Raw genomic sequence first — 12,834 nt, 5'->3', positions numbered from 1 at the left:
TTAGGATGGTTGGATATTAAGTTTGGAGAAATAAAGAAACTCAACAGCATAAATATATGCTTTATGCCAGTGCCTCCTCTCTTACCCTTACCTCCTCGGCCATGAATGGATCCTGGCCAAGCTTCAGGGAGCCTCTAGGGTCCCTACTATCATGAAGTCCTTGGGGGCTAGGACTTCTTAGCCATTCCTTCTCCATTCCTGGCAGGTGAGTGAAATAAAGGGCCTGGTAATTTATCTCAGAGCCTAGCAGAGAGCCTTGCCTGGCAAATGCAGACTGATTGCTGAGGAAGACTGTGTGTCACATAATGAGATGCTCCTGTGGATCAAATTATGTGAAAGCTTCTGCAAATAATTTTTCATTCTCACTTGGCAAATACACTCTCTGAGATCAGTTACTTCCTTTCAGGTGGCAAAATATGTCCCTTCTTAAATTCTCCTTTTCCCCTATCACTCAAAACAGTATGTGTTCCAGAGGTTTTGAAATGTCAGACAGTTGAATAAATATTCTCATTTTCTCTATCTTTCAATGCGAATGAATCACGATGAGTGTTATAATACATGATAAAGAATTTATTTGTTCTCACTCTCTCAGAGTTTAGCAAAATAACTCAGATCCTGGTTTTCTTGAACTTGCAAAAAATGTCATTCCCCAGAGTTCAGAGACCTTCAGAGAACTGATGCCAGCTTCAGTGCTGGTCCAGTTCATACGTGCTTCTGCTTGGAGCCAGCTGCCTATAACTGTTATAGGGCTGGCTTGGTCAAAAGTTATATTAATACATACAGTTTGAGTTTTTTCCCTACTATGTGAAAGTCTAATTGAAGAATTGCTATAAAAACTCAGAAGGTGATAGTAAACTCTCCTGGAGCAACCTTTATGTAGGGGCTCATGTCATTGATTGTGGCTGATTGTAGCTCTTTCAGCAACTCCATAATATAGTTCAGAAACATGTGGTAGTTTTGAATGGACAGGTCAATCAATCTTTTAGACTCAGAGATGAATTTTTCACAGTAATCAGAGAGCTGGTCTGAAAACTCCTGTAGTTTATATGTGAACTGCTGGTGGTAATCAGAAATTATTTCCTTCACTGCAACAGCCCAGCTTTTAATTACTTCCTGAGCACTGGTAGAAAGCTCTGTAATCTTCTCTTTCCCCCTTCCCTCTGCGTTGGCAAGGATGCTAAGATACTCCTGCAAACTTTTCTGTATCAATGGTTCAATCTGACTTGAGAGTTGGGAAGCAAAATCAGTAGCACCGACAATGTATTTGGAATGGAAGTCCTTAAGGACATCTACTAGGTTCTTGATCAGGTTGATGACCTTCTCTTCAAATTCATAATATTTCACTGTCCAGCCAACCGTAGTTGGATCAAAATATTCTTGGTGAAGAGCCTGCACATACTGAAGGAGCTGCTGTAATTCTTGAGAAGCTACCTGAAGTTTGTTTTGGATTAGTTTATTAAACTCAACAAAGTTATAGTTTAGGTTTTCTTTCAGGAATCTAAAAACAAATGAAATGTATATGTCGGAGATTGTATTGATATTCTGTAGGGTTTGATTAATGAAATCAGTCAATTTCTTCTCCTTGAAGCGTTTAAGTTCACTTTCTATCTCTTGGAAAATGTCTTGTAGAGACCTTTGAAGATCACTTAGCATCTCTGTCATCATGGTAGACTGGAGGTAACTGAGTGCCTTTTGGATCTCTTGTGAGAAAAATAGAAATGTTTTCATACACTCCAAGGCCATATCTATTAGTTGATTGCACATTGATGTAAAAGAAAATTTATTGTTTAGTTCCTTGTATAACTCAGACTCCTCCATCAGGTACAGTAAATAGGAAAACAGTATATGTAATCCTTTATGGATATTTGAATGTACCTGGGACAGTCGCTTCGCTATTTCTTGTATGACCACAGTGCAGAGCTCATCTGCAGTGTAGTTCCTGGCTCTTCCTGGGAGCTGGAATCTGGTTACATTCAGGAGATCAATGAACAAGTCAGTCGCATGCTTGACTGTCACGCTGTATCCCTGAGTAACTCCTATTAAGCTGTCTGACACCTTCTGGAGTCTCTGGAAACCACTGCGGTCCTCCTGAGCCAACAGTTCCTGGTACACACTCTGGGCCTTGTCCTTCCACTGCTGGTAGGTTTCAGTGGTGCCTCTGGCCATCCTTTGGAGCTCCATGTCCACTTCATCAATCTGCCTCATGGCCCCTTGATACACCTGATCAGCGCTGTCCTGTAGGCCTCTCCTCAGTTTTAAAGTAGCATCTTTCAGATCAAGTCCCATGTACTCCTGGTGGTACTTGTTGACATAGTCATAAAGGGCTCCCGTGGCCCTGGGCACACTGTCTTTGAGCGAGCTTAGCAATTCGGACACAGCTCCTTCTTCCCAGTTAGCTTTGATCTGAACTTCATCATCCAATTCCAGGACCCTCAACTCAATTTTGAATATGTTGAGTATTTTATCTGGAGAGGCCTATGACCAGCAGAAAAGGATGAAAAGAACATGTTTTCAATTATCCTGATTACATAATACACTACATTAAAACTTCATTAGCAATTAAAAGTAAAGATCAGAGGATCTTTCATATTCTGATGGAGATTTATCTTTCACATGTCATATCTTTCATATGTGTTTGTCTTACGGTTAAGCAAATACACTCATTAATTCCTCTTTAACACATGCCCCAGAAAGGATAAAATTATGTACGGCATTTGCACAGGGACATTTAACATCAAGGCTTTTCTAGGACTGAAGATTAGAAGAGGAGGAGCAAGTGGAGGAAGAGGGAGGAGGAGGATAGAGAGAATGGGGAGAAAAAAAAAACAGGAAAACACTAATTCAGAGAAAGAAGATGTAACAAAAATGAAAAATGTCCAGGGCTCATCTAGGAGAGACCTAGAAGACCAATATCAGGTGCTATCCATCCTCCAAGCCTATGACAAAGTTTAATAATAGAAACTGATTATTTCTTCTTCTCTACTAATGGCATCTTTGATTTGGCCCCAGCAGAACTTGTATGGTAGGTGAGAGGAATTTGGCATATCTCACCTAACAATCCTATCATGGGGAAGAATTTTGAAGCCTCAAATACTCCAGATGCCCCAATCTGAAAAATGTACTCAGCATATGGCAGAGTTTGTCCATGATTTAGGTGATGAGGCAAAACTCTCATCTTTCTAGAATGACCCAAATGTAATAAAATAATAATGGTAATAGGAAGTCATATGTGCATTTCATACAATCAATAAAAGACTCCTAACACTTTCTGGAGAATAGTTCCTCAGAAGAGAAGTTTAACCAGTTAATTGCTTGTATTTTACCTGGTTTTGGAAAGCCCAGGTAATACTTTGTATGGACTTCAATTTATCTGCCCATATTCTATGTTAGCTCTTGATATGTGTAAACCACTAGATGGGACTCACCTGAGGGCGGTAGTAGAGGTTCCATCCCAATACGGTATCGCTAATGTTTTTCACGTCGATGACCACAGTGCCTATGGCTGGGGAGGCTACTGATGAGGAGAAGTGGTTCTCATCTTCTTGGTAGTGCAGACAGACATCAGTTAATGTTGGGCTGGTGATGTTAAGGTCAACCTTTCCATTCCAGTACCTGAAAGCAAAAAAACCCCAAACCCCCCAGGAAACAGATGGGCCATCACAAAAAGGAGGTGGAGATGGCGGACACCACAATGACTAGAAAAAAGATGAAATTAAAAGTTCCCTACCCAAGTCCTTGATATTTGCCATCTTCTTCATATTCTGCACTGAAGTCACGGTGTGCAAAGGATGCGTTAGTCTTATACACTAACATGCCACCTTCGATTTTGTGTGTTCCTACAACTGTATGGGACAGATTTTATATTTCATTAGATTAGTAACTGCAGGATATAAATATTTTCCTTGTGAAAACAGAATTCTATCTTAACTATATGTCTTATATGTTTGTAACATGCAGTACTAATTTGAAAAAAAAAATAGGAGACCTTATTCATCCTAAAATTATTACAGAAACACCTATTTTCTCTGAAACTATTTCTGTAGAATGTCAGTAGGTTTTCAACAGGATGGTTTTCAAACATGGAGTATAAATGTATCTCCTTCCTGCCTCTTTTAAATTTTGCTACAGATAGCAGCTTTGCCTCAAGTCCTATCTAAATACATAATAATTTATTTACAACTCTCTTTGAAGAAATACAGCACGTGCAGAGGGTGGGGGAGCTTCGCTGGTGGCTCAGTGGTAAAGAATCCACCTGCCAATGCAGGAACCATGGGTTCGATCCCTGATCTGGGAAGATCCCACATGGCAAGGAGCAACTAAGCCTGTGTACTACAACATTTGAGCCTGTGCTCTAGAGCCCGGGAACTGCAACAACTGAAGCACAGGCTCTGCAACAAGAGAAGCCATTGCAATCAGAAGCCCACGCACCACAACTAGAGAGAACCCCTCACTCGCCACAACTACAGAAAACTCCATGTAGCAACGAAGACCCAGCACAGCCAAATATAAATAAAGTCTTAAAAAAAAAAAAAAAAAGAAATACAGCCTGGGGGCTGGGGGTGGGGTGGGGAGTCAGGAAATTTCCTTACCATTTAGGTCATATTCCAGGAACTGAATGGTCGAGCTGCATGTGGAATCAAGGAATGTTTCAACATGATCTCCTTTGTTTTTCAAACCAGCACTCCAAGTGGTGTTATACAAAGGCGAGGCCACCTCAAAACGCGCAGTCAGTGTTCCAAAGGAAGGAACGAGAATTCCAGCAGGTACAGAGAACTTCATGGAAGGAATCTCAAGAGTCTGCTCGGGCACGGTGATGGTCGGCAGCTCAGAGTCTGCGATGTTACTGGCCACTGTGTTTAGATCCAGAACAGTGCTGCCAACTGAAATACTTTTGGGAAGGGTGAACTGGGACACAGTCAACTGAGATGCAGGCACAGTTATCTCAAAAAAGGGAACAGAGGAGGCTTCTGGTTTAGAGTATTGTATTAACACATCAACTCTGGGGAATTTTACTTGGGATAGAGTTGATACGTTGAAGGTCAATGGAAGAGTACTTAGGTTCTTGTAGATTTTTATTTCACTGAGGTCAAGTGTGTAGGATGGAATCTGAAGATCTGTAAAGGGGACTTGGAATGTAGGTGTGACATGAATGGAATTTTGATTATTTCGTTTCAGTCCAGGAATAATGAATTTATCATCCAATTCTTGCATGGGGATAGAAACAAGATAACCATTGGGGTTTTTGGTATATATGAGGGCAGTTGCAGCACGGAGATACTGTTTCCTATTAAGGCTGGTGGTGACATTCAGCTTTAGGAGGTCCCATAAGCTTTTGTCATAAACTGGTAGGACAGTATCTTTGAGGAACCGTAGGTACCCTTCTAAGGAGACTGCCATGTCAAAGCGAGCCACTTCTTGGTCATTAGAGAGCTGTATATTGTTCTGGAGAGACCCAGAAGGAACCTGGACCTCACTGTTCCAGCTGATTTTCTGGTTCTCAGTGTTAACATTCAAGGAGACTTCCTGGCCAAGGAAATTGATTTTAAGGAGGGAATTGGGCTGATGTGCACGGACCTGAACAAGGGCTGATATTTTCCACAGGGAGAGCTCCAGGGTGGCTTTGCTTGTATGCTCTCCAGATGTTAAAATGAGGCCCCCTAGCTCTAAATGGTTTTTCATATTTTGTTCCCAGATGATATATATGCGTTGGAGTGTGGCTTCTCCAGCAAAATTTTCTTTTACTTTGAGGTCCCAGAGACCATCTGCTTTGGAGGCTCCTTGCAGTGTCACAGAAGATCTGGTGCCCTTGGAATTCAAGTAAGTGTTGGCTTCACTGGCAAGAGACCCTGAATATCCCCATGAACCAAAAGAACCCTCAACACCTCCTTTGGTAGACGACTCAATGGAAAAGTAAGAGGTGAAGCTTTCTAAGGTGAGCTTGTGGGCAACTGCTCCCGTAGCAGCAGAGAGCAGTTTGGGGGAATTGAAATTATACTTTAATTCAATGGCTGAAGAGACAGTAGGTTTTGACTTGGTATTCCCATGAAGCTCTTGCTTGAAACTCATTTTCAAAATTGGAATTTGGACCCTTGCTGTTGTCGTCACTGATGCGTCCACATTTTTCTTGGTGAAACTAACGGTACTGTCATGATTGCCCTCCACAAATCTGTTACTCAGGGACAAAGCGATGGCTAACTTTAGTCCTCTTTTCCTCGTCAAACTTGAGGTGCCCTCTAATTTGTACTGCAGTGTATCCATGACAGAAGACGATGAAGTAAGAAAATGAGCGACAATATCTGACTGGTTATACAGACCAACATTGGTATTCAGTGTGATGACGCTCGATTTAAAGGAAAAATCATAGGTAATATTGCCCAGGGCTGGAATTAAAATTTTGTTTATGGTACTCAATACCTTGAACTCTGGAAGAGAAAGCTCAGAAAGTTCCTTCGGGACAGGAAGGGCTGGCAGCTCTAAGAAGGGCAGGACTAACGTGTATGAGGGTACGGAGATGCTAGAACCCAGGACAGTGATGCTGGGGGTGCTGATCTCTTTGGGGATCATATACTCAAATGTTAACATCTTCACTGTGAAGGGAGACACTTCAATGTTGGCAACTGGAATAGTGTATCCAGGAATTTTATAGATCTTGGGTTGCTGGTTAAGGGATTTTTCAACTTTGTACTTATCAAATGTAGTTTTTGCTTCATTATAGGATTTGATAAAAAAATCTAGTGCCTGGTTTCTGACTGTCTCGAAAAGCCTGGAGAAGGAATTGATGTTACGATGGATAAGAGCGTAGAAGGCATCCAGAGGAACTGGGATGGAGTGCTTGTCTTTGTTTTTCTTATACTGAGCCCTTACACTTAAATCAAATGATTGCTTTGTTGTTTTCAAGAAATCCTTCAAGCCTGTCTTTTTCCATAAGGAGATTTCTTTTATCTGGGGAGTTGTGAGCTTTGTGTAAGGTAGAGTCATTTCAGGGATTTTTAAAGGAATGTTTAAGAAATCCAGGTTGGCTTCTCCATTTATTCCTATGTGGGCTTCGATGCTTTTCTCATTGTTGCCAGCAGAGAAATTTTGATGGTACTTATATTGATTGAACCTGCCACTTGCTTGCCAACTGGCTTGCTGGGTACTAGGACTCAGAAACAGTGCATAATTATTCAGAAAGTCTATCTTCCCTGTCAGTTTTAATGGAAAGCTAACTCTCAAGTTCCCTTCATTGTTTGTGGATGCAGTCATCTCATATGGCTGTGCTGAGAAGAAAAGAGAATTTCTCAAAGTTCCAACAACTTTCCCATTTAAATGAGCATCATGGTTGCCAGTTATCTCCGCCTTCCCCTCTTGAAGCAGTGCCAGGCCTTTAGCAGTTAGAACACTGCGACCCACATGCTGACATTCAGCTTGTGACTGGATTTCAAATTTAGAGAAGTTGAGGAATCGAGACTCATATAGTATTTTTTGGTTCACTCTTAGGTGTTTGCTGTTGATCTTATTAGACAATCTGAAGGAAGTGATGGACTCTTCCACAGTAAAGCTGCTTTGGGATTCATGTGTTCCCTCATCTGAGAATTCGTGGCAGGCCAATTTCCAGGATGCTCTTCCAGAAGAAGCCCATGCTATGTGTCCAGCTTCCAACAGGGTCTTGAGGTCACTGTGCAGGTCAGCCTGGCTGGAGAAGTCCAGCTGGGGGATGTTCAATTTGTGGAAGTACTTTGTGTTACTGTCCAGGGTAAGTTGATTACTTATGTTGACGAGCACACTGCTACTGAGCTCCAGTGTATTTTTTTCTGTGTGTATACCTGCCACTGTGTTTGACTTTCCCTCAATAGCATTTCCAACCCAGAGCACCTCACTCTCATGCTCTGTCTTCAGGTACTTGCTGGAGAACCTCACAGATTCCTTCAGAACCAGTGGATTAAGTGTAGGGTCTGAAAGTTGTGCTTTTGCTTGAAAATCAAAATTGAGCACTTCTAATCTGGATGCTCCTTTGGCGGTGATGGAAGCCTCCATCTCCGCCTGGTTTGCCAAAGCTGTTGCATTCTGAATGTCAGCATTTGCATCTAATGTGAAAAAAGGAGACTGGATTTTCAGAATGCTGTACAGCTTGCCAAAAGCAGGTACTTCAATTGTGTGTGAGATATGGGGAAGCTGGAATTCTGGGATGTGAAGGTCAGAAACTTGAAAATCTGTAAGGTTGAGATTCGGGATGACAAATTCTGGAATAGTGATTTCCGGTAAATGGAAGTCCGGCACAGTGATTCCAGCAAGAATGGTATCCACCCCGCTCAGATCCCCCAGGTACACTTCTGGGACTGGCCACTGCAGCTCACTGTTCAGCATCTGGTCAATGGTTCTGACGATCTTTATTTTTATTTCTACGAAGTCAATTGTAAAGGAAGGGATGTGGAGGGTATTAAGGATGGTAAATTCTGGCGTGGAAAAGCTGGATGGGATTTTCACATCCTTCAGTGTTTTGAAGTTGATCTGAAAGGATGGGATCCTCAGATCTGTCAGGGGAACGATGAAGTCAGGAGTCTGATATGTAGCCTCCTGAAGGGCACGGAGACCGATTTTGAAGGCAGGTATGGTCCCAAAGGTGGTCTGGATTTCAGGAACAGTGAACCCTTGTTCTACTAACGTTTTCAGGTTTTCAGCCCAGTCTTGGATCGAATACTGTTCTGCAAAGTCAGTAAGGTTCTTAGCAGCAAGAGCCCACCAGTCAGAAATGTAGGTGACGAGTGTGTTGTAGACCTGGCCCACTAGGAATAGGTACCGCTGGAGTTCCTGCTGTACATCCATTTGATATACTCGGTCTCGAAAATCTTCCAGGGTCTCCTGAAACTTTGCTTTCATGTAAGTTACAGATGTTGAACTTAGAGCCTCCTGTAACCAATCCAAGACTAAGGTGATTTTGGTGGCCTTTAGGTTTTCCAGATAGGTTGAGACCACAATCCTAGCATCCTCTACAAGCAGTCTGAGTGCCTTTGCTTTCTGTGGGAATTCCAGGGCCTGAATTTCATCATTGATTCGCTGAGTCACCTCATGAATTTTGTTATTGGTTTCATCTACAAACTGGTGGTAATCAAATGACCTTAATTTTTTTACCAACATGTCAAGGAATCTGTTTACTTCTTCAAGGAATTGATTAAAAGACAATGCTTCAAGCTGCTTGAGAGCATTGTCGGTAAGCCCAATCAATTTTTCAACAATTTCTGCCATCTTGACCTGCTGTAGGACACTGCTTAGCTTCTGAACAGTCTCCTGCAGCTTATATTGTTGGGCCAACTGCACTGATTTATCCATTAAAGCCTGGATGTGTTGATCTATTTTATACATCTTAATGAACTCATGGACCATGACTCTGAAAGCATTGATTTCCTCAGTTACTTTAAAACCTTCAGAAAGACTTGTAACACGGTATTTGACATGCTCAATAATTTCCTTTATTCTTTGAAATGGGATTGTAGTTCTCAACTGATCTAAAAGCACTCTGACGTCAACAGCTTCAACCTGCTGTTTGAACATTTCAGCAAGGTGATGGATGTCTACAGTCTGAATCTGTACCTTGAGCTGTTGCAATTTTTCTTGTATCTGGATTCTGATTTGATACTTAGTATCCATATTTTGAATCCAAGATGCAGTACTACTTTCAGTTTTGTTAAAATCAAAATTTTCAATAAAAAAATACAGATCACGGATTTTTTTTACTAAATTGACACGGATATGATAATGTTCATCAAGAATTTTCAATTTTTCAATGATTTGATCAATAATCTTAGCAATAGTTGTCTTAAAATCATGCAAATCATAATTATCTTCAAAATACTGATCAAATTGTATCACATATGTTTGCAGCTGAGACAGTTTTTCATTAAGGTTGATTGTGGCATTGTCTAATACAATTTGCAGGTCATTTTCTGTGAAAGCAGTTAGTTTCTCCTTGGCACTCAAAACTTGTCTCTCCCAATTGAACGTGCTCAGATAATCACTAACTTGCTGTGAGAGTCTGTCCAAGGCTTCTACATATTTCCTCATGTGTTTATCAATATGGGTGCGCTTCAGTTCTTTCTGTACAGTCTCCAGTGCACCTATAACTACTACCCGAGTCTTCTCAAAATATTTTGGCAGGAATTTAAAGAATGGGAGATGGATGGTGTGAGCATTTTGGTTCTTATCATATTTTACAGAAGCAGCAAGAGTGAATTCCTGGGGCTGGCCAACAGAATCCCTCATCTCGAAAGTGTCAATGACATTGATGGGCTCGTTGAGGACAAGTGGCACTGCAATAGGGAAGTCCAACACAGTGAGGTCAGCCAGGGCTCGTCCACTGAGCTCAACACCAGCTTTGTCTTTTGTGTTGTAAGCACTGAAGTCCTGGCTGTATTCATTTTGGTTCAACTGGGTCCTGAGTTTCCAGTCGCCTGTCTGCTCGGCCAGAGTGAGTAGGGCACTGACTTTGTGATCAAGAGCAGTGGTGATGCTTCTCTTGGACATGAGACGGTGACTTGTGGATCCTCTGTAGTCATGGGAGAAAGTAAAGGCCAGAGGTTCTGCTTTCAACAGGAATTTGCTGTACAGCTGCCCCGTGTGTTGTCCCCAGAGAACCAGCTCCCCATTGCCATTTGTATGTGTGTCGATGGTCATTGTAAATGGGGCCACTGCAGAGTGGAATGCATTGCTGAAATGCAGGGAGTCTGAGTTGTAGTTTGTTCTGATGTCCACAGTTGAAGCAAGCCCAGCAATGTTCGTGTTGAGCCGATGGCTAAACTCTGTTCCCTGTACCTTAGCTACAGTGTCTGCTTTATAGCTTGCAGATAAGTCAGCATAAGAAAGAGTGTAGATGTGTTTTATTTCATCATTTTGGTAGGCTCCTTTTATGGTCCCACCCACATTCAGCTTCAGAGGTTCTAGCCTTAATTTTCCATTGTTGGTCATATCCAGAGCACTGAATTTCAAGTCACTGTTTAAAGTAGTTACCAGGGAATAGGGCTCTAACTGTAGATTAAAATTTTGCTTATAAAACTTGTCAGAGCTATAAATGTTGTCAAGTTTGGAAGAGAAGTCCAGTGAGAACCCTACAATGTTCAGATTGTTTGTGTAGTCAAGTTTCATTTCATCATATGAACCCATTATGTCATTTGAAAGCTTGAGTCCTTCCTGGTTGATTTTGAAGTGGAAGATGTTTTTGCTGTCGACACCCAGAATCATGGCCTGATAAGCACTTCCCAGCGACACCTCTGTGGGGGCAGCTTTTCCATCTAGACTGAATTTCGCATGGTGTTCTCGAAAGCGGCCGTTTGATGTTAATTTCAGAGATGCCCCAGAGAGGCTGACTGCCGCGTTGAGTTCATTCTCCAGCACTAGGGGATTATACTTCAAGCTGGTCGTTGCACTGGTGGACATTCCGTCCCGGGCAATCCTGAGTGTTGCCTTGTGAGCACCACTGTTAATCTTGTCAGTGCCCAAAATATCGGCATTTAACTCGAGGCCGTGAGAATTTAGAGATCCAGAAAGCAGGGTGAAGAACCTTAGTGCCTTGTAATCAGCCTGATACTCAGAACGGAGCAATGCATGCTGCTTAGAGAAGGTCAGATCCACTTTGTTTGACGTGGCAAAGTCCTCATACTTCCCGTTGGTGTCAGATTTCAGTGTCAGCTCATAGTTCTCATATTTCAGGGAAGCAGTATTTTTCACGAGGCCATCTTGCAGATCCGAGGTAGAGGTAATGGAGACAGTGCCATCATCATACCTTCCTGTTATCTGATTGGTGCCCTGGACATAGGAGGAGTTAAACCTCAGGTTGGATTCTCCAGTGAGCTGGCCCGTGGCAGGATCTCTCTGATAAGACAGGTCATATGCGCCTTTAGCATAGAATGCAGAGGCTCTGAACTGTCCGTCAATCTTGACTTCCTTGACGTACAAATGCTCTTTCTTCTTTGAGTCCAAATGGACTGACGCAGAAATCTGTGGGCCCCAGGCACTGGATGCGTCAAATGTTAGCAGACCTTCTGAGGCCGGACTGTTTCCCCTTTTCTCTACAAGACTGAATTTGACATTTGAATCCAGAAATTTGTGGTGTAGAGACCCATCACCTGAGAAGGTGAGTGTATTCCTGTGGTCATATGCTGTTTTTCCAGATCCTAGCATAAAAATCAAAACACACTGATTAAATGAAGTCATGCATCTTCAGAACAATTTCTATGGTGAAAGGCTTTCAGTAATAAAGTCCCATTGGTCTGGGTCAGTTGTGCCACAGTCTCCTCTATCTGTAGTGTGAGCATAAAATCTGACAGCAAAAGGCCTTCCTCCCAGAAGCCCTCCCTGACTACCACAGACCTTGCTGGGTTTCCCTTTCAAGTGCCTCCACTTTATACCTAGACTGTATCACAGCATCTTTTACATTGAAATCTAATTGCTAGTTTATCTGTTCATTTTCTCTCTTACTGCCTAGTAGGATACTTGATACATATGTGTTTAATAAATATTTCCAAAAGAAGAGAGGCAGGGAGGGAAAAAGGTAAGAAAGAAAAAGTATAGGGTTCCCTATTTGCAGGGCAGCAGTGGATACACAGACATAGAGATCAGACTTATGAACAAGGTGGTGGAGGGGGAGGAAGGAGAGGGTAGGATATATGGAGAGAGTAACATGGAAACATATACATTACCATATGTAAAACAGACAGCTAATGGGAATTTGCTGTATGACTCAGGGAACTCAAACTGGGGCTCTGTAACAACCTGGAGGGGAGGGGTGGGAAGGGAGGTGGGAGGGAGGTTCAAGAGGGAGGGGACATAGGCATACCTATGGCTAATTCATGTTGATGTTTG

The 12,834-nt window shown here is 42.2% G+C and overlaps 1 protein-coding gene across 2 annotated transcripts in view; it reads right to left on the bottom strand.

The window, feature by feature from the left end:
• Window positions 1-549: 549 nt before the first annotated feature.
• The window catches only part of APOB (apolipoprotein B), a 41,984-nt gene continuing 29,699 nt past the window's right edge, over window positions 550-12,834 (bottom strand). Inside the window, exons 26-29 of one of the 2 annotated variants that reach the window (XM_027555979.1) lie at window positions 4,590-12,146; window positions 3,728-3,842; window positions 3,426-3,612; window positions 550-2,475 (exon numbers count right to left, since the gene is read on the bottom strand). In XM_027555979.1, the coding sequence (XP_027411780.1) occupies window positions 838-2,475; window positions 3,426-3,612; window positions 3,728-3,842; window positions 4,590-12,146 (9,497 nt within the window). In that variant the 3' untranslated portion in view covers window positions 550-837. The remainder of the gene's footprint in view (window positions 2,476-3,425; window positions 3,613-3,727; window positions 3,843-4,589; window positions 12,147-12,834) is intronic. The other variant, XM_027555980.1, reaches the window with a different exon arrangement.

This window comes from Bos indicus x Bos taurus, chromosome 11 (genome assembly GCF_003369695.1).
Source record: "Bos indicus x Bos taurus breed Angus x Brahman F1 hybrid chromosome 11, Bos_hybrid_MaternalHap_v2.0, whole genome shotgun sequence".
In the NCBI taxonomy this organism is placed as follows: domain Eukaryota; kingdom Metazoa; phylum Chordata; class Mammalia; order Artiodactyla; family Bovidae; genus Bos; species Bos indicus x Bos taurus.
Note: the sequence above shows the minus strand (reverse complement) of the source record. Positions and strands in the feature narration are given on the sequence as shown.